General features: G+C 43.1%; 1 protein-coding gene across 9 annotated transcripts in view; it reads left to right on the forward strand.

Annotated features, from left to right (window-relative positions):
• The window catches only part of NHSL1 (NHS like 1), a 289,800-nt gene that overhangs the window by 166,449 nt on the left and 100,264 nt on the right, over positions 1-23,087 (forward strand). The window contains exon 1 of one of the 9 annotated variants that reach the window (XM_077486765.1): positions 16,395-16,755. The exons of the other annotated variants lie outside the window; for them this stretch is intronic. Within the exon in view, the coding sequence (XP_077342891.1) occupies positions 16,740-16,755 (16 nt within the window). The 5' untranslated portion in view covers positions 16,395-16,739. Of the gene's footprint in view, positions 1-16,394; positions 16,756-23,087 lie in introns of those variants that run through there. 9 annotated transcript variants of the gene reach the window in all.

A 23,087-nucleotide genomic window follows, 5' to 3' on the forward strand; every position in this document is an offset into this window, starting at 1 on the left:
TGTACTTTATTTCACAGGTGAATGGGTAGGGGTACATTGTACCCCATACTCATTCACATAGGGTGGGGGGCCGGTATCCGGGGGCCCCTTCTTAAAGGGGGCTCCCGGATTCCGATAAGCCCCCCGCCCGCAGACCCCGACAACCAACGGCCAGGGTTGTCGGGAAGAGGCCCTTGTCTTCATCAACATGGGGACAAGGTGCTTTGGGGTGGGGGGGCCGCGCGGCCCCCCTTCCCCAAGGCACCCCCCCATGTTGAGGGCACACGGCTCAGGAGGGGGGGGCGCGCTCGCTCGCCCCCCTTTCCTGGCCGGCCGGGTAGCGTGCTCGGACAAGGGTCTGGTGTGGACTTTGGGGGAACCCCCACGCCGATTTTTTTCGGCGTTGGGGTTCCCCTTTAAGCCCATTCCAGGTGGCGGAGCCCGCGACTTCTCCTTCGCGGGCCCCGCCTACCTGTACACGCGCTCGAAATGGGCGGACTTGGCTCCGCCTTACGTGGGCGAGTCCGTTCATTTCAAAAGTTGAGCGAACTGTTTGGCAAACAGTTCGCTGAAACAGTCCGCTCGTGTGTGGGCAAGTCCGCTCATGCAAATTTTGAGCGGACTGTTTGACAAACTGTTTGCCGAACAAGGTTGGGCGAACAGTCCGCACGTGTGTACGCGGCCTAAGGCCCCATTCACACCTGAGCGTTTTGTAGCTTGAAGTCTCTGGAGGGGAAAAAATCTATTATTATTATTATCTATTATTCTCAATGGAGATGGTTCATATCTCCACTCCAAGTCGCCTGAAGCTGAACGCCTGAAGCTCAAACAAGTTCTGGACCCTTTTTTGTTGCTTGAATCGGGCAGATTTGGGCATTTTTCTTCTTTTTACATTGTTGACCTTTTTCCCTGCACAAAATCGCAGCAAAAAACGCTGCAAAATCGCGGTAAAATCAGGTGTGAATGGGGCCTAAATAGGACTCTTCTGGCAAGAGAAATATTGTTAACGGACTTCCGCATCTGTGTCAGTTCAAACCTGACTGATAACCTTACTGATTGTTTTATTACAAATTCAACTAAAAGAGAACTAGTTCACAAGTGGATATTACAAGAATCTGAACACTTACAGCTCACCGAAGATTCCCAAGCTTTATACTTTTTTTTTTTTCTGGAAATATTTGGGAAATTTTTTTGGGGGAAAAATGTGAAAAAAAATGAATCCTGAATGAAGGTCTTTGTAAAAATATTTGTAATTAGACCCTTTAGGCCCCATGCAAACTCTGCTGAACACACATTTTTAAAAGCTGAAACTGGCGCTTGGAAACGTCCGTTTTGCCATGTTTGAATGCTGCTTTTAGCCATGTTTAGCGGCAATTTACCGTGTTTGCGCCTAGAAGCGTTTATAAGATAACATCATAAGACCCTCCCCAAGCTTAAAAAACTGTATTTAACTATTTCAGCCATTTTGTGAGACCCGAGTGAGTAGCAGCAGCTGTGAGAGCAGCAGTGTACTTGTATTTAGCGTGTCACTGGCCATGTCACCTGCCACAAGTTGTGGATTGTCCACTTGCCACGTCACTTGCTACAAGTTGTGGATTGTCCACTCGCCATGTCACTTGCCACATCACTTGTCACGTCACTTGCCACAAGTTGTGGATTGTCCACTTGCCATGTCACTTGCCACATCACTTGTCACGTCACTTGCCACAAGTTGTGGATTGTCCACTTGCCATGTCACTTGCCACATCACTTGTCACGTCACTTGCCACAAGTTGTGGATTGTCCACTTGCCATGTCACTTGCCACAAGTTGTGGATTGTCCACTCGCCATGTCACTTGCCACATCACTTGTCACGTCACTTGCCACAAGTTGTGGATTGTCCACTTGCCACATCACCTGCCACAAGTTGTGGATTGTCCACTTGCCACATCACCTGCCACAAGTTGTGGATTGTCCACTTGCCATGTCACTTGCCACAAGTTGTGGATTGTCCACTCGCCATGTCACTTGCCACATCACTTGTCACGTCACTTGCCACAAGTTGTGGATTGTCCACTTGCCACATCACCTGCCACAAGTTGTGGATTGTTCTCTTGCCACGTCAATTGCCATAAGTTGTGGATTGTCCACTTGCCATGTCACTTGCCACGTCACTTGCCACAAGTTGTGGATTGTCCACTTGCCACGTCACCTGCCACAAGTTGTGGATTGTCCACTTGCCACGTCACCTGCCGCAAGTTGTGGATTGTCCACTTGCCACGTCACCTGCCACAAGTTGTGGATTGTCCACTTGCCACGTCACTTGCCACAAGTTGTGGATTGTTCACTTGCCATGTCACCTGCCACAAGTTGCTTGTTCAAATCTACCAACATATGGGTCAAATTCCAATTACACTTCGGATAACAGCAATGCTAGTGGTGTATTGGATTGGATCAAGGGCTCATTAGGGTATATAGATGGTCTATGAATCATTGCAAGCAATTACAATTGTTTAAAATATTTTTTTAATGGTTTTTCATCATTTGCCATCATTTTTGAGATTTTTAATGGTACCTTTAAAAATGCTTATAAACGAAAACGCTGATAAATGCGGTACCGGCGTTTTGGCGTGTTTAGCCGCGTTTGGCATCTGAAACATGGAAAACTTTTGTGTCTGAACCCATTTTTTTGCTTCTGGAAAAACGAGGTTAAACACAACTGCCTAAAAACGAGACTGTGTACATGGACACATAGGATAACATTGAATGAGTTCAGGGGCAGTTGAAAAAAGTGTCCAGCTGCCCCTGAACGCGCGTTTAACAGTGTCTCGTGTGCATGGGGCCTTATTCTTAAATTATTATCACTGTGCAGACTGACTCATGACTGAGCAAGCTTGATCTTACCCAAGGATGATTCATGGTGGTAATGAGAGGTGTGTGGTCCACTGGGACTTGACAGTTGTTGCTTTGTCAGCTACCAGAACTCATACAGGATCTTTGCTGTCATGCAAGAAAACTTTTTGAAAATGATACCAAATAGTATATTGTATATAATATATTTAGTATAATATTAGCTATTCTTCATGTAAAGTTGTATCCTGTTTCTGTTTAAATCAGAATTTTAGTTAAAAAAAAATGTTTTTATGGACAGCCACAAAAAATGGTTCTTGTTATGTATCATTCTCTAGTTTACACTTCGCTCAGAAGGGAATAGCATACCGCACTTATGGTATTTGGCTGCAATTACACCACATTGGGAAAGCAATGAAAATCGATTGCTAGGTTCTGCCTGAACAGGACTATGCAAATCTAAGTTTGCCAACCACACAAGATCTCCTTTTAAACACCCAGACCTTTGTTTACACAGTGCGCTCTTTGCTCATCTAATTGTTTTACTGCTGTAGAACAAGATAAATGTGTATGTGTTTCTTTTTCAGAATAGTTCAGTTCTCATCCCCTGATACAACTGAGTACAGATAATACAAACCGCTTTAAAGTAGTGAGATCCTTAAAGAGGAAGTAAACCCTGATGGGTTTTACTACCTCTTTTTTTCCCCTGCAAGGCAAAAGTATAATGGGCTAGTATGCATTGTATACTAGCCCATTATGTGCCACTTACCTGCAAATGAAGTCTGTGTTGTCCCCCACTGGTGGCCGCATCCATCTTTGCCCCTCTTCATCCGACTCTGTGACTGCCCAGAGTCACGTGACATCACTCCCGGAGCAGTCAGTCACAGCACTTGCTAGTGAAGAAACAGCACTGAGTGCCTTTTATTCACAGCGCATGCGCCAAAGACATCATCGGTGCACTACAAGGCAAATATCTCCTAAACGGCACACGTTTAGGAGATATTTACTAGAGCTGCACAATTAATTGTTAAAAGATCACGATCTTGAGTCACCCTCACACGATCTGTATTGCAGTGTTTCCCTATTCTTTCATGTAACAAGCATAGAGAGTTCTCTGCTCACTCTGGCAGAGCCAAGTTTTTAACAACATTGTAACTCTTGTCTTAGATCAAAGGGATAAAACTTCTGTGTGAATATGCAGGAAGTTTAACCACTTAAAGTCTAAACGTTTTTCTGACACTTGTTTCTTACAGTTAAAATCAGATTATTTTGCTAGAAAATTACTTTAGAACCCCCAAACATTATATATATATATATATATATATATTTTTTAGCAGAGGCCCTATGGAATAAAATGGCGATTGTTGCAATATTTTATATCACACTGTATTTGCACAGTGGTCTTTCAACACAATTTTTGGGGAAAAATACACTTCAATGAAAAAAAAAAAAAAAAAACCCAGTAAAGTTAGCCCAATTATTTTGTTTAATGTGAAAGATGATGTAACGCCGCGAAAATCGTGAGAGAATCGTGATCTATCGTCTAGGCAAAAAAATTGCGATTCTCATCTTAGCCAGAATCGTGCAGTTCTAATATTTACAGTACCTATAGGTAAGCCGCCTTATAGGCTTGCCTATATAAGTACAACTTCCCCATTGCAGATATACAGACACTTTAAACCCCGTACACCCGGGCCAAATGCTAGGTGACATCAGCCAGTTCAATAAAAACTGGCTGAGATTTGGCCTGTGCGTATGGCAACCGGTCCAACAGAAGCCGGCCACTTGGCTTACTTCTCTCAGACCAGCATACTGGGAAAACCAGCAGCCGACTGACTTCTGATCAGAGCTCTCATCCAATGGCTGGGAGTGCTGACCGGAGTGTTGTGGGGGAGGGGGGGTTTGGAGTCCCCAACAGCTTAGCGGGGGGAGATCTCTGTACCAACGTTGGATCATGGGGTGAACAGAAAAAAACGTGTGTACCAGGCTTAAAGGGCCGTACACATAGGCCAAATTTCAGATGGCTTTCGGCTGGTTCAATAGCAACTGTCCGACATTCAACTTGTGCGTATGGCAGCCAGTTCATTTGGCTGGCTTCTTGCGAAGGGACATGACTGAAAAGGGTCTGTTGATCGGCACCTGTGATCCCCCCCCCGTCAAAATACAATAGCTTAATAGGGAGCCCCCCGTCAAATTACAATAGCTTAATAGGGGAGATTGATGTACTAACATTGGATTGTTAGTACATCCTGAATGCTTCAGTTTTTTTGTTCAAGAAGCACACTGAGAAGCTACAAGAATTTTCAGAATCAAAAATGCAGTAAAAAAAAACTATTTTGCATGCGCATTCATACGCATTCATGTGTGTTCCCGCTTCTAGTGTTAATGCATTCTATTGGCCAGAATTATGGCTATTACAATGCATTAACGTGCACTAATGTACATTTATTTTCACTTTTGAGCATTTTTTTATGCTCAAAAGCTCCTCTCCTGAACGCACAAGTGATGTTTGTTTTTTTTTGCCTGTAAACTCACCTGCCACTAAACTCCTGGAAACGTCTATTGTGTGCATGGACACACAAACTAACATGGAGGGGAGTTAACAGGCAGAGAAAAGTAAAAACATCTCAATTGCCCGTGGGAGCAGTTTCTTTGAGCTGCAGCATTCATGAGGCCTTTAGCTGGTCATAGATGAATCGAAATGCAGCCAGTTCAGCAGGGACCAGCCGAATTTCGATCCATGTATGGCCATTCTTTCTCAACAGGGGGAGGCAAAGGACACTGCTATGAGAGAGAGGGGCAGTAGAGGAAACTACAGTGAGAGGGTGTTGTGAAGGGGGCAGAGGACACTGCTATGGGGGGGGGCAGAGGGGAAGAGTACACTAATGCGGGGGGTAATGTGAAGGGGCAGAGAACACTGCTATATGGGGGGAGAAGGAGGACACTATTGTGGGGGCTTATATGAAGGGGGGGCAGAGGACACTGCTATATGGGGGGAGGGGGCAAGAGGACACTATTGTGGGGGGGGGTGATATGAAGGGGGGGGGAGAGGACACTAGTGTGGAGGTGTGATTATAAAGGAGGCAGAGGACACTACTGTGGAGGTGTGATTATTAAGGGGGCAGAGGACACGACTGTGACACACTATGGGGTAAATTTACTAAAACTGGAGAACTCAGAATCTGGTGCAGCTGTTCATGGTAGCCAATCAGCTTCTAAACTTAGCTTGTTCATTTAAGTTTTGGCAATAACGCATAGAAGTTGATTGGTTGCTATGCAGAATGGGCCTGATTTTGTACTCTGCAGCTTTAGTAGATGAACCCCAATGTGTTAAGCATACCTTCTTTTTTATTGGAAGCTTGATAGTTAGTTAGTTTTTTTTTTTAAGGATGCCACCTAGGACCATCCCCATCCCCAAACCCCCCTACCCCTGGCCTAGGGAATATACCTGAATTCTATGGAGTTTGGTATTGCCTAATAAATGTATAAAGGGTTGAAGTTACACTTATGCGTTGTTTCAGCCTTCTAGTTACTGGGAAAGTATTTGTCCCACTGCTGACATGTTTCTTAGCTAATTTCTGGCATGAAGTGAACCTTCATGGTATATACATTAAATAAAAATGTTAGAATTTTATTTTAATCCATATTCAGTGTGTGTTTTGGCAAAGTCTTTTTTTACTTGAAAAAGGTTTCAGGAAGTCTCTTCTGCCTGGACGGCTGAGCCCTGCCTTTGTCTGGACCCTATGGCCATGTAATAGGTGAAGCCTGAACGCACAGTCAGCAGGAAATGTCTGAAATCTTAGCCCTCGGATGCACTTTATTCCAGCGTCTTTATTCATCCATTGGAATGTTTTATTACATTTGTAGCCTTGTTTGTGTTTCTGTGTTCCTCGTTTGTGAAGAATTTTGTTTTGTGTTCATTCTTTGTGTACAACACTGGGAAAGGTCCTAACTTGGCAATTTATCATTTTTAAAACTGTACAAATTGTTTACAAGTTATTATGTCAGTAAACTATGGTTTGAAATAAATAATTCTATTCAAGTATGTATTGCTCTCAGCCTCCCCCAAGTCTCTGAATTCCTTCTTTTTTTGCTGCCGTGATAAAAATTTCGAATAGAGGGTGGCTACGTTTGTTCTCCATGGTCCCACTGCATGTAGTAATGTAGCCACCCTCTCTTGTTTGCTTTGGAGAACGACTATGGACTCTGGCTTATGGGATTTGTAGTGTGCGTAGAGCAGTGCACATGATTGCAACTCCTCAGTTCAAACAAACACAAGTGAGGGGGTAAAGGAGAGATTCGCAGGCTCGCAGAGAACATTACAAGGTGGCAGAAAAGCGCAGTAAAAAAATGTTTTTCATTATTATTATTATACAGGATTTATATAGCGCCGACAGTTTACGCAGCGCTTTACAACATTGGGGTAGACATTACAATACAGTACAATTCAAGACCAGGGGAATCAGAGGGCCCTGCTCGTTTTCATGAAAAATAGATTACAGGGCCATTAAGTAGTGGATGTTGGAGAATAAGGATATCATTTAGTGCCTCTTTAATATATTTGTTACATTTTGCACAACTTTAAGGAGCTTCTGCACCAAAACACAAGAGTGCTGAGAGATCTCGATGGCAAAAGTGGCAAAAGGTGGCATCAGGCAGGGGGTGTCAATGGGACCACACACCGCTCAAATTTCGCTCAAAATCCGATGAAATTCGCTCTATGAATGACCAGTTCTCTTGTTTTTTGGCATGATAAAATAGATGTGAATGGGCTCCTAATGTACATGCCTGCATATTTTGACCGCTGGGCTCCAAGCTTGTCCTAGGAGAGTTATGTCAGCTGCAGTGAAGCTGAACAGGTGGTTTGGTGTCCAGGAACTTGTGGCCTGGGGTCAGAGCCCTCATTGGAGTTTTGTCAATCCATTTGTCGTGTTGAGTCTCACTTTTCATGTGGCTATAAAAAAAACAAATGATGCAAAATAGCTGCAACAGGCAGATCTGCTTATAATAGCTGCTGCAGGTGGAAGGAGCTGTAAACTTATTTAAAGGAAAAAAGCGTTATTTTCTGTAATAACTCATAGAAGATTCCCTTTCATGCTGTATGCTTTGGAATAATCCTTATAACTCAATAACATGTAATTACTATTTGTGTAATTTTGCTATTGTGATGCACTTGTGGACATTGTTGTGGTTGTTCAATATGTGTCACTTATGCCGCGTACATACGAGCGAATTGTCCGGCGTACTTAGTCCGGCGGACTTTCTACCGAACGGACTTGGCCACACACGGACACACAAAGTCCGGCGTTTGCTAGCACGATGACGTACAGCACGTACGACAGGACTAGAAAAGGGAAGTTCAATAGCCAGTAGCCAATAGCTTCCTTTTCGTACTTGCTTCTGAGCATTCGTCATTCTTAGTCCGCCGGACTAGCATACTGAAAAACTTTTTGTCCGCTGAAACCCAAGTCCGGAGGAAAGATTGGACTGCAAAAATACTTTCTAAGTCCGCCGGACTTTACGCTGAAAAAGTCCGCCGAAGCCCACACACGATCGAATTGTCTGGTGAAATGCGTTTCGGCGGACTAAGTACGCCAGGCAATTTGATCGTGTGTACACGGCATTAGGTTTCTCACATACACATGATGAGGGGCTCCAGGGTTTATGACCGATGTGAGGAACACAAACTTTTTTGGTTTCTCAGAATCTTAATGTGTTCTGGTCCTTGAGCCCAGAGGATTGGCAGAGCTTTGGTGGGATAAAGCCTCCATTTCTAGGTCCATATCTTTTTTTTTTTTTTTAAATATTTTATTAAAATCACAAAACCACAAAAGGTGAGTCCAGGTTATCTCAGTAACAGTATGCAGACAATAACATTACCGATACATTGGAATGATGCATTCAAAAATCAGGATTGTAAATTAAATCGGACAAGACATTCTCGGCGTATGATCTGTGTGAATATGGTCCATTTATTGTAGCAACTAAGGGGTAGAACCGTTTTAACGAGCCCTGAGCTCACATAGTTACATAGTTAATAAGGTTGAATAAAGACACCAGTCCATCCAGTTCAACCTGAGTGTCATTGGTCCCTACCCTCAAGGAGCCCACAACCCAATGTCCCAAACTTACATTTATATACTAGGGCCAATTATTTTTGGACAGAAGCCAATTAACCTACCAGCATGTCTTTGGAGTGTGGGAGGAAACTGGAGTACCCGTAGGAAACCCACACAGGTACAGGGAGAACATGCAAACTCCAGGCAGCTAGTGCCATGGTTTGGATTTGAACCAGTGACCCTTTTTACTGCTAGGCGAGTGTACTACCCACTACATCACTGTGCCGCCCACCGAAACTATTTTCCAATTTCTAAATTACAGAAGAGAAAAGAAAAGAAAAATTAACTGAAAAGAGCACAGAGGAGAGAAAAGAGAGGGGGGGGGAGTGGGGACAAAGAAAGAGGGGAGGGGGAAGGCCGGGAATGGGTAAGGGGTCCCGGCTTGGAAAGGATGCCAAGCAATCAGGGATCTCTGCATGATACAGCTGTTCTATATTCATGAGCCAAGTAGGTTTAGACCCTCTTCAGAGAGGATAAACAGATGCCATAATCTCCACAACTCTGAATATTTTTCTTATTTATTTTGTGATGAAAGTGTGAGATCTTCCATTTTTTTGATCTTTCACTTTATGGAGCCAACATCCAACAGTAGGAGGTGATGAGTTTTTCCAATTGAGTCGAATACATGCCTTAGCATCGTTTAGCAAATGCCGCAAAATAGATTTTTTTATATTTCTTTGCTGGTGCTTTTTACACAGGCTCGCTCTTTTATAGCATGCAATTACTTTATGATTTCATATAGGTGACGGTTGCCTAAATAAAACTTTACAATAATAATACTCCTAAAAGAAGACTTGTTATACTCTTCTCCTCTGATGCCCATTCCACTGTTTTCTGCAGTAAAAAACTGAAACCAGAGAATCTGCGGACTCATGCTTTAGTTCCTCCTGTCAGCCCATATGTTGGTACTGGACACAGTAGGGATGTAGGGGCTGATGGATCAAACCACAGTTCTCAGCACAGGATCGTGATTCCAACACTTTTGGAGGGGTCCGATTCTGCAGGACTCCCAGCTGGTGGTTTCTCAACACTACTGCAGAGAACATGGGCAGCAGGAGAGGTGAGTACAAAATGTCTTCTCTACAGGAGTAAGTTTTTTATTTTGCCAACAGAATTGAAATATAGGAAGTCTTATGCCGCGTACACACGACCAGACTTATGTCCGACAGACTTCCGAAGGAGTTCTGCCGGAGTTCCGACAGAGTTCTGACGGACTTTTCGAATGAGCGGACTTGGCCACACACAATCACACTAAACTCCGACGGATTCGAACGTGATGGCTTACGACTGGACTCGAATAAGGAAGTTCATAGCCAGTAGCCAATAGCTGCCCTAGCGTCGGTTTTAGTCCGTCGGAATAGCATACACGCGAGCAAATTTTTCGGTAGGAACTGGGTCCGGCGGAGTTCCGTCGGAAAAATTTGAAGCATGTTCCATTTTCTAAAGTCTGTCAGACTTTTGCGAATCAAAAGTCTGTTGCAGCCCACACACGATCGAAAAGTCTGACGGAATCATTCCGTCAGACTTTGGATGTCGAAAAGTCCGCTCGTGTGTACAGGGCTTTACGAGTCCTCTTAATATGCTACACACAGACGTCCTTCTATAGTTTCTAGTAAGCTATAGCGAGCAGGGCCCTCTGATTTCTCCTGTATTGAATTGTATTGTAACTCTACTGTTTGCCCTCATGTTGTAAAGCGCTGCACAAGCTGTTGGCGCAATATAAATCCTGTATAATAATAATAATACTACTACTTTGCTGAATTTAGCTAAAAAATGTATATTACAATATACAATATATGAAAATGATTATCACAGTATTTGAATGTTGAGGCTTGGTGCTGCCCTCTCTTTATCCTTTTGTTCTTGCTACTGGCACATAAGTGCCAATGGTAACAACAGCCCGGGCTAAGGTAGCAGCAAACTCTGTATTCTGATAGATACATTTGTCAGAAGAGCTACGATGTGTATGCTGTGTTGACACAAGGCAAACGCATTGGACGCTTCTTGTAATATATCTACTGTAGTAAGTGGGGGCAGAGGTTTCTCATTTTTGGGCAAGTGTGCAGCAGGTGTTCAGCTAAATGTATAATGACCAAAGCACTGAAGTCATTATATTGGGGAATCACATTTCTAACTAGCATTTGGCCTACACTCAAATAGCTGGAGCTTGTCACTGAGAACAAATTGTCTCCTGTGCCAGGACTTGCGCAGTGTTAATGATTTAAAGCGGGAGTCCACCGGGACTCCGCGTTTTTTTTTTTTTTTTTAAAAGCCAGCAGCTACAAATACTGCAGCTGCTGACTTTTAAAATAGTGACACTTACCTGTCCAGCGCGCCCGCGATGTCAGCACCCGAAGCCGATCTCTAGATCGTCTGTAAGGTGCTGCCGCCGCCATCTTGGGTATGGGAATCAGGAAGTGGAGCCTTTCGGCTTCATTTCCCGGTTCCCTACTGCGCATGCGTGAATCGCGCTGCGCAATAAGGACGGTCCCCGCTGCCTCTGGGATCTGTGTGTTTCCCAGCAGCCAGCGGGGCACTTGCGGAAAGGGGCGTAATCTACGCCCCTTTCCGCAGAGAGCTATCCCGGAAGTGGGTGCAGAATACCTGTACTGTACAGGTATCTGCACCCCCCTCCCCCCTGAAAGGTGCCAATTGTGGCGCCGGAGGGGGGGTGGGTTCCGATGAGCGGAGGTCCACTTTAGGGTGGACCTCCGCTTTAATGCGTCCGTGATTGACCATTGTCCTTTGGACATCTCCAAAGTAGATACTTTTAACTTATAGACTTTAAAATATGTAAGTTAAATTTAAATAATGTATGGAGATTGCTTTGGATAGCCACCTCTTAAAAAGACAACATTGTGGTATATGGTAGATTTAGTTGGAAAGATAAAGGGTGAAGCTAGCCATAGATATATCGAAATTCAGCTAGTTCAGCAGAGGCCGGCTGAATTTTTGATCCATGTATGGCTGTTCCCGCTTAATGGAAGTTGATCTAATGATCAACGTCTGTTGATGGGAGTGCTAGAAAACTTTTGTCGATAAGTGGCTGCAGGTAATGGGCTTCAGCCGCTGATCATTGTATTCTGACAGCAGAGACCTGCTATCAGAATACAATGGCACAGTGGGGAGGTTTCCTCTATCCACCTTTCCTGTGTGGATGGAGGAATCAGTTTGATTGGAGTACCCTGTCTTTTAAGAGCATTAACATTGGGTATAAACTGCATTCTTCTTATGCTTGACACCCCCAACTAAACTGGGGATGCAGTTCAAGCAATATGGGAATTCAGTGCTCTACATGACATCTTGTATAGGTGTAGGGAACAACTATATATTTTATTAGTCTTATTTATTAAAATGGGTCTGTTATGTGAAATAGCATAAACATAACTTAAAGTGTAAGTTCACCTTTACAGAAAGTCTGTAAGATGAACTTTCCCTGTACCTCCCCAGTCCCGCTGTATTGGAGTCCCGCGATCCCCCCCGCTGTCAGACACCAGGTCCGGGTATTTCATATCCCCATGACTTAATCTCTTCTCCGTACCACTCAGTGTGTACAGACAGAAGGCATTCGAATTGGTCATCACCGCCACATGGATAGTAATGGTACTGACCAATCAGAATCTGCCTAGCCCACCCTGTCAGTGCTGAAGGAGAGAAAACCCGGGAGGACTTCAAATCCCCAGACCGGTAAAGCGGGATCTCAGTGCCTGACAGTGGGGGATTGCGGGATGTTGGTACAGCGGGACTGGGGAGGGGGGTCTAGTGTAAGTTCACCTTTATAGATTTTCTGTAAAGGTGAATTTACCCATTAAAGCTTACACTGATATTTGTATTTCCCTTTTTTATTTGGCTTAAAATTAACATGGTTTGCGAGCATTATATACTTAATCTTGCTAATGGTAGTGATGTCATCTGTTGCTTCTCTCTTGACCTATTTAATCTAAGATAGGCCATATATTATACATTTTTTCTGTTCAGCCAGTGGGTTTAATAAAAAAAAAAATTTGCCAATTCCCCCAATTTGGCTGGTCCCTGCTGAACCGACCGAATTTCGATCTATATATGGCCAGCTTAAAGCTCCCCATACATACTATATTTGTATAATCTTTCTTAGATTTAGCACGTAATTCTGTTAGAGGATATTGTACGAAGTATGGTGTAGAGACTGGCCTAAAGATTGAATGGTTAACAGTATTCTATTCTTGGGTAACTAGGCTATTTTAGGGAACTACTTTCTTCAGTTCAACTTTGTGTTTTCAGATTTCTCACACATTGCTTTTAAATGCAAATAATGAGGATAAACTCTGACTAGTGAACTGTGCAGTCTGGCTGTCCCGTATTGTTCAAAAACGAGCATTTACTGATCTGTAACTTTTACATTTCTGCCCTACTGACTCCATTCTTTGTCAGATGGCGCCATCAGTTCATCGTATAACCCGCTCATCTATAGAAGGTAACTGTTTTGTCGCAGGATCGTAACATTTTATTTTTTACAAGAAAAATGTAACAATTCTTAATGCAGAATATTTCTGAACATTGGGAATACTGTTAAAGCTTTTTATATATCCTAGTGGTAGTGAATATTGCTGTCTGATCTGTAAAAGTTTTTATAGGAGAATGTAAATGTATCTTCCAGTTCTCTCTGGGTAGGTACAGGTGCCCATGTAGCCTTATAATTAAGAGCATCTCACATGTGCTGTATATGAGCAGATATAATTACAGCTCAAATCAGATATGGGAGGATCTAAATGTCAGATCCAGTCTACTGCGTTTTTTTTTGTTTTTTACCTATAAAGCAGAGGTCTCCAGTGGGCTGGATATAGCCCTTTGCTCACCTTTATCCGGCCCTTGAGGCACCACTCCATCCACTGATACCAATAATGGGACACTATTCCTCCAACTGATACCAATGATGGGACAGCATTCCTCCCACTGATACCAATGAATGAACAGCATTCTGCCCACTGATACCAATGATGGGACAGCATTCCTCTCACTGATACCAACAATTGGGCACTATACCTCCCACTGATACCAATGATGGGACAGCATCCCTCCCACTGATACCAATGAATGAACAGCATTCTACCCACTGATACCAATGATGGGGCACTATTGCTCCAACCGATACCAATGATGGGACAGCATTCCTCCCACTGATGCCAATAAATGAACAGCATTCTGCCCACTGATACCAATGATGGGGCACTATACCTCCCACTGATACCAATGATGGGACAACATTCTTCCCACTGATACCAATGATGGGACAGCATTCCTCTCACTGATACCAACGATGGGGCACTATACCTCCCACTGATACCAATGATGGGACAGTATTCCTCTCACTGATACCAACAATGGGGCATTATACTTCCCACTAATACCAATGATGGGACAGCATTCCTCCTACTGATACCAATGATGGGACAGCATTCCTCTCACTGATACCAACAATGGGTTACTATACCTCCCACTGATACCAATGATGGGACAGCATTCCTCCTACTGATACCAATGATGGGACAGCATTCCTCTCACTGATACCAACAATGGGTTACTATACCTCCCACTGATACCAATGATGGGACAGCATTCCTCCCACTGATACCAATGATGGGACAGCATTCCTCTCACTGATACCAACAATGGGTTACTATACCTCCCACTGATACCAATGATGGGACAGCATTCCTCCCACTGATACCAATGAATGAACAGCATTCTGCCCACTGATTCTAATGATGGGACAGCTCTCCTCTCCCTGATACCAATGATGGGGCACTATACCTCCCACTGATACCAATGATGGGACAGCATTCCTCTCACTGATGCCAATGAATTAACAGCATTCCTCCCACTGATGCCAATGATGGGACAGCATTCCTCTCACTGATACCAACAATGGGGCACTATACCTCCCACTGATACCAATGATGGGACAACATTGTTCCCACTGATACCAATGATGGGACAACATTCTTCCCACTGATACCAATGATGGGACAGCATTCCTCTCACTGATAGCATTGAATGAACAGCATTCCTCCCACTGATACCAATGATGGGACAGCATTCCTCTCACTGATGCCAATGAATGAACAGCATTCCTCCCACTGATGCCAATGATGGGACAGAATTCCTCTCACTGATACCAACGATGGGGCACTATACCTCCCACAGATACCAATGATGGGACAACATCCCTCCCACTGATACCAATGATGGGACAACATCCCTCCCACTGATACCAATGATGGGACAACATTCCTCCCACTGATACCAATGATGGGACAACATTCCTCCCACTGATACCAATGATGGGACAGCATTCCTGATACAAACGAGCCGGCACCATTTCTCCCTTGATTACCAACAATAGGGCATTGGTATAGCTGCTATAGCCGCTTGCAATAATCACAATTCCCGCATCAACACTGTCTGTTTTGATGGGGTAATTTGGAGAATTTCTTTCCTGCAACCTGGGGCTGCAGGAAAGAAATTCGCTCCATGTATGGCCAGCCTTAGGCTAGGTGCAGTGCAAGTTAAATCCATTTTCCAGTATGATTTCAAGGAGTAGCTGCAGTTTGAGTTGACACCTCTCTCTCTCTATCACTCTCTCACACACTCTCACTCTCTCGCTCTGTCTCTCTCTCATGTCGGGGTGGGCATTGGGGAACACAGCAAACACCTGCACAGGGCCCTTTTTAAAATCGGAACAGATATGTAAACGGCCTCCATACATATACTATTCCTCGTCGTGCAATTCCATGCGTTTTGGAATGCATCAGAAATCGCAGCAGTATGAATTAGGGCTTAGGAGTATCTTTTGATTGACATCTACCAGAACTTATTTTTTCATTTCTAATATATTTATTTTGATTCCATTAGGAACAGTTCATATTGGAATCACACAGGAATGTGTGGCACGTTCCCACGCATTCCCATGTGGTGTGATTTTCAAGTCCGTTCATTTGAATAGAAATAGCAGTGCATGCACAACTTTTAAAAAATGCGCCACACCAAATTGCATGGTACTGCGGTACAATACTATTTGGTTCCTGACAATGCACTGGATTTGCGATCTACATATGGGGTGCCATTAATATTACAATGACACCCGCATGCAGATCGCAAGGGTAGTGTGTTTGAACGCAGTGCTGGTGTGAACTACCCATTATAAAACTTTTGATATTTACTGTTGATATTTAAATCTCATGTGAAATGAAAAAAAAAACATACAATAACCTAACACAAAAGCAGCATGTCAAAAAAATGTGCCCGGGGGGGACTGGAAAACAAGCCAGGCATTCCAGAACAAGAAAACAAAAAAAAAAAAAAAAAAACATGATCCACAAAACGCAGCGTTAGTGTTTCACAACAAACAGTTGAGTTGGATTAGGAGCGATTTAGCAGCCCTGCCTCTGCCATTTGACATCCCAAAGCCCTGTGCACACAACAGTGAAAAATGCTGACAGATAAAGTAGTACAATTGGACATGGGCCACTGCTATCTCTAACCATAGAGAGGCTGCAACATTCCTTTTTTTTTTTTCTGTCTCTTTCCTTAGCTATTATTTTTGGAATGGAGGGGAGTCAGCTGGAGAGGAGAGCAGAGGGTTACAGGCCAAACGGCTGGCTCGGATAACACAGGATTGGATGGCAGCTTCCTTTCACAGCACGAGCTGGAGTGGTGCCACGGTTTTTGTGTGTATGCTGAATGAAGGGGGCTAGGAAACAGCTGTATGTGGTGCAGCGCTATCCACTTGGAGAGCTCTTCTCTTCCCCGGCATTTTATGGAATGGACGCACAATGTTTTGTCTGAAAGGTGAGCTGTTTATATTTCTATTGGATATCGTTCACTAGAATGTGAAAAGCTTCTCTTCCTGCCTTTCTGTTGACTCTAAACAGGTCTAGCTATGAGACCAACTTTTCGGAGAGGCTGACTACAGTGAGGCTTACATTGTTCTCATTGTTCTCTTTGTGGATCTGCTGCCAGTTCAGCTGCTTTTTTAGAATGGGTGTTTGTGAACCCTTAAAGATGACTTTGCCAGATGAGCTACCAGTTTATGGTGACAGTTGGTGTTGCTGTCACTTCTGCTACTTAAGGGTTAATGCATGTATATGAAGCACACAAAGATCAGCGGAGAAGTTGCCAGTCAGACGTCAGCTTTGTTTAGTAGGGTGTATTCAGTTCATATTGGTAATGACACTTTGTACGGTGCTACAACACAAAATTACAGAATATATGTCGGGTAGAGGTGGCAATATCATAAAATCAATGCTGACCGGAGGTGATCTGGTCCGCCATGTGCATTAACTTTGGTGATCTTCTCAACAATGAAACTGCCAATGGCTCCCTGGGGTGGTCTGCAATGTACATTGACTTTGGTGATCTTCCCAACAATGAAACTGCCAATGGCTCCCTGGTGTGGTCTGCAATGTACATTGACTTTGGTGATCTTCCCAACAATGAAACTGCCAATGGCTCCCTGGGGTGGTCTGCAATGTACATTGACTTTGGTGATCTTCCCAACAATGAAACTGCCAATGGCTCCCTGGTGTGGTCTGCAATGTACATTGACTTTGGTGATCTTCCCAACAATGAAACTGCCAATGGCTCCCTGGGGTGGTCTGCAATGTACATTGACTTTGGTGATCTTCCCAACAATGAAACTGCCAATGGCTCCCTGGTGTGGTCTGCAATGTACATTGACTTTGGTGATCTTCCCAACAATGAAACTGCCAATGGCTCCCTGGTGTGGTCTGCAATGTGCTTTGACTTTGGTGATCTTCTTAACAATGAAACTGCCAATGGCTCCCTGGTGGTTTCCCTGTTGAAATTCACAATGTCAAACTGTGATAGGTGGTGGCAGTAGTGTAGGCACAGGGGGGCATGACTGATAGATGAACTTGACTTCATACAGCTACCTCTGGCTACAAAAGTTCATAAACAGAATCTACGGATATCTTCATCCAAAATCAGCATAATAGTTTGGAGTAAAGCTCATATTTACATTTCAAGGTCGATCTAAATGATTGATCATTGATTGAATTAGCAGTTAGATAATAAGTCAGTAGAAAAAATGCTACTACTTGCAATTAAATATATAGCAAAACTGTTGTTGGTGTTATTAGAAGATATTTTCTTTTCCCCTAATGGCGGTTTCCAGTGCAAGAATTTCTCTATCCACGTTGTATACTCTAACATATGTGAGTCAGATGATGTCTTTCTGTAATGTTCTCCCTGGGGTGATTTATTCAAAATGGTTTATATGTTCACTTTCTTATATTAACTACATCATATTAGTTTATTTTCCTAATTTTATAATGAACATGTACAAGACATATTTAGAAAGAGTGACAATATGGGGCCATGCATATGTTCACTACTTTGGAGCGAGAACCAGAAATGGTATTAGTATACTTGCCCTACACTTCAGTGATAACAGTTTTCTCACATATGATCTAAATATATAACGTATATGTAACTTGCTGCTCCCATTCCTTGGAGAGCTTGACACAGGCAGAAACAAAAGCTTCCTTGCTAACAATGAGCTTAAATGAAGCTGGCCATAAAAACATATGAAGAAATAAGCCAAGCAAAGATCTAAGCCAGGGGTCTCAAATTGGCAGCCCTCCAGCTGTTGCAATACTACAAGTCCCATCATACCTCTGCCTTGGGAGTCATGCTTGTAACTGTCAGTCTTGCAATGCCTCATGGGACTTGTAGTTTCGCAACAGCTGGAAGGCCACCAGTTTGAGGCTCCTGATCTAAGCAATAATCTATTGTAGTCAAGGTACACAAATAGACAATTCTGTACATCTATTTCTAGTCTAAAGCTGGCCATTCACTAGTAAACGTTCAATTGAAAATTCTTATTGGTTCATTCAATGACTGGACGAATGTCTTTTGAAAGTACTTCAGATTTTTGTTTGATTTTTTTTAACAATCGATTTTGGAACAAATTGACTTTTCCAAGCGAAAACCATTCACTGTTAGAAATTTGAACATTCAAGAAAATTTTTTTATCCTGCGCCTTCAAATTTTATCATCACCGCAGTGGAACCCGAGAGCCAATTTGACCTCACAAGCGATTAAAAGACTGAGGCCGCGTACACACGGGCGGACTGTCTGACGGACTTGGTCCGCTGAAACGTGTTTTAGCGGACAGTCCGCTCGTGTGTGGGCTTCAGCGGACTTTTTCAGCGGACAGTCTGGCGGACTAAGTCTTTCGGAATTTCCGTAATATTGTCCGTCCAACTTTGGTTTCAGCAGACAGTCCGCTCGTGAGTAGGCAAGTTGGACGGACTAAGTATGGCGCATGCTCAGAAAGGATTTACACGGCCGAAGGTTGCATTGCAGTGTATTGGACGTCGTATTTCTAGTCCCGTCGTACGTGCTGTACACATCATCGCGCAAGCTTTCAGCGGACTGTCTGTTCATCGTGTGTGGTCAAGTCCGTTCATTCAAAAGTAGGACGGACTGTCTGTCGGATTGTCTGACGGACTTAGTTGGCCAGACAGTCTGCCCGTGTGTACGCGGCCTGAGTGGTCTGAAGATAAAAATCCTCAAACAAAATTCTACTAGTGTATGGCCAGCTTAAGTGAACATCAGTACTTCATTTATCTCAAATGTTCGAATCGTAATTTTCCAAAGTTGGCATCCATTGGGTCAGTGCCTAAGATAGCAAAGGAAGATAGGACAGCATCAATACACAACCCTGAGAACTTCTATATACATTTACTTTTACTAAAAGTGCTTTTATCATATAACATTGCTGTAGACAAAAGGTGATGTGTTTGTGCAAAAGAACAATAGCCTTTTGAAAGGGTGTGCCTGAGCCCTTTGCCAAAAAAAGATTATATCTAGTTTATCTAGTAAATAATTTTGCCGTTGCATATCTCATAAAATGTTTTATGGCTCCTTTCTCAAGGATATTGTCATTTACAATTATGCCTGTAAATATTATCATTTATCCAAGGCATGATATAGCATGGCTATTTTGCCCCAGGGCTCACCCAGTGGATCCTAGGGGTTCTTTGAGCAGTAGTGGATTGACCTCCCATTTGATGGCCATTATTGATTGGTTTTAGTTAGTTGCACCCGAAGGGTGTGGGTGAATAGTTGTATATATGGATGTTACGTTTCAGAGAACAAAATGCTATAACAAAGGCCTTGCAGCTGATACTCGTGAGATTTTTTTGTCCTGTAGTTGCCCTGTAGCAAATAAAATGAACACATTTATTGTTTTGGGCTGCTGGCCGTTCATCTCCATTATCATGTTTGAGTGAGTGGAAGACACTCTGAGCACCAAGACCTCAACTCTCCATTGGGACTCTGCACTAAGTGCTACTTCCTTATGTTTGATGGTACCTGCATAATTTTTGGACAGATGCCACTTGGAAAGAGCCAACGGCAAGATGCGATGATATTTTTCCCACCAACCACCAGTGTAAGGTGCATTTTTCCCATTGACCTTGGGGAATTGTTTTAGCAGCTGTTCCCCTAGACCTGAAAATAATTTCAAGGGTTCTATTGGAGTAAAAATGTTAATAAAGACTGGTAGAAGTTTGTCACATATAACTAGACTTGTTTTTGTAATGTTGAAAAGTTGCAGTTATTATCATAATTGCATAACATTGATAGTTATCAAAGAGCATTCATCTTTTTGTGCATTTTCTTATTTGTGGGCCTATTGAGGCCAGTCTTTTTTCATTTTGTTCAGCCTGCTGTTTTATTGAATTTGATGTTGTGTAGGTATTGTGGATATTTCCTATGTACAGTACTGTGTAATCTATCCATACATCAACATTTGTAGTTTGGTTTTACCGGAAATCTGACCATTGGTAGGCCCATCCTTTCTCAAACATACTTGAATGCACACACACAAGAGTAGGATCCAATCACATGACAGTTAAAGTGGTTGTAAACCTCAGTCATGGAATCTGAACAAAGCACATATATCTGTAGGGTTTACTTATCTCTCTCCACAGCTCTAAGGCCCCTTTCACACGGGGCAGATCCGCTCAGTGGAGTCCGCCAGCTCAGTGGAAGATCGCTCGTCTCTGCTAAGCGGGCAGATGACAGGTCTGTCTCTGCTCGCTGAGTGGGGAGGGACCTGTCAGAGCCCCACTGATCTCTATGGGAAGATCAGCTGAAAACGGACAGCATGTCCATTTTCATTAGATCTCATCTGATCCGCCAAGACGGATGTCAGACATATCGCCGTAAGTCTGTCTTCAGCAGATCGCATGGTAGATGGGTGTCAACGGACACATCTCCGCTGACATCCACCTGCCCATAGGAGTCAATGGATGGCCTGCTCAGATCTGCCTGAAAAACTGACAGGCGGATCCGAGTGGGCTTATCGTGTGAAAGGGGCCAAAGTGTTGTTTCTCTCTGCTGCTTCGTTCCTCTACTATCAGCACGAGTCACTTCTATGTAGAAGGATTTGTTTCATTTCTGTTTATCACCTGAGGCCAGTCACTTCACTGGGTATATACGTGGATTTACAACCACTTTTAAACTGGCAGTGGCCTAAAATTTTCCGAAATAGTCAACTTTTTATCAGTTATTTCCCTCCAGAAATTCTACAACTACAGTTGTTTCAAGCAAACAATAAAAAAGGTAGTTTAAAATGTGCTGGGAAAAAAAAAATCCCAGGGCCAAAAAGGTCTACATATAGCCCTCGGCAATACATTTCAATATAAAAAACTTGGTTAAGAAGAGATTTTATAGAATAAATAAATGAAATAACAGGCAATAACTGTGAGCACTCGGTGAGGCACTATTAGTATCCAGTAAACACTGCAGCCATGAAAAAACCTAGAAAGTTCTCAACTTAATGTTGAGCTCTGTGTAATCCTCTGCTAAATAAGCAAAGCTCCATAGAGGGTCAGTCAGGGGATTGTGGGGTATACTTGTCTAGGCCTCTGCTCTGGAACTCATGCCTCTTCTTCAGGACAGGTTTGAAACTGACTGGTTGATGTGAAAAACATTTCAATGTGCATCATTCTCAATTCATCCCTTGACGTGTCACTACACCATATATTGCTTTTACTTGACTGAAATATGTAATACATCTGGAGCTCATTATCGTTCCATACAAATGCCTGTGACATGTAGCACAGACTTGTCACATTGTCTGCAAATATGACATTTCTATAACCCTTGGTAGGACTTTTTATAAGCGGGCCTCTTATGAAAATGAACAACATTCTGAAACAGAACATTTGGTTTCAAATGTGGTCACCATAACTCTAACCATGTGACTGCATGCGGACTAGGGGGGGGTGGGGGGATCGGAAATGAAAAGCAGCCAAGGAGTACACACTCCAGAACACATTAACCCATTTGTCTGGGCCTGTCGTGAAATCCAGTCCACCCGGGAACCCCAGACCAGCCCGATAATACTAACCCTTCTGACAAACGCCCCAGTGGTGTTAGATTGTCAGCCTGGACTTGACTGTGTCTTAGTGTAGTTCATTTGTGCATGTTTAGTATTTCTTCATGTGGTCAGAAAAAGGAAAGGAGGCAACATAGAACTAAGCCACGTGGTCATCATTTAAAGTAATTACACAACATTTGGAGATGAATTGAATGTATTTACAATGCGTTAAGCACAGTGTATGGTGACTGCTTACTGTGCCTTTAATACTGAATGAGTATGTATCTAGATCTAGTGATATATATTTTTATCAGTTAGTGCTTTGGGGTTAAAGTGTGAAATGGAGAACGGAATGTAGGATAGGATGAGTTACATGTCTTACAAAACAGCTGACAGCAAATAAATCCAGATGTTGGCTGTTTGGAAGCCAAGAACTGTAAAACTGCATGACTGCATGATTGATGAAATTCCTCTTCTAAGGAAATCTTGGTACATGTTAGAAGCAGCTTCCTATTTGGAATTCGATTTTTCTGTACTGTAAGTTGCAATATGTGTGTATAAAGTGCATACATGGCTACACTGGGGTGTATTTACTAAAGGCAAATAGGATGTTCATTTTGCATGGTAAGTTGCACTTTGCAGCATTTTTGCTTGCACATGATTGGTTGATGGATGTCAACGGAGCTTTACATAGTTAGCAAGATTGAATAAAGACACCAGTCCATCCAGTGTGAGTGTAGGTGCATGTCTACAATTGTCCTTATCCCTG

The sequence above is a fragment of the Lithobates pipiens genome, unplaced genomic scaffold, assembly GCF_037356315.1.
Source record: "Lithobates pipiens isolate NorthernLeopardFrog02 unplaced genomic scaffold, aLitPip1_a1.2 Scaffold_18, whole genome shotgun sequence".
Lineage (NCBI taxonomy): Eukaryota > Metazoa > Chordata > Amphibia > Anura > Ranidae > Lithobates > Lithobates pipiens.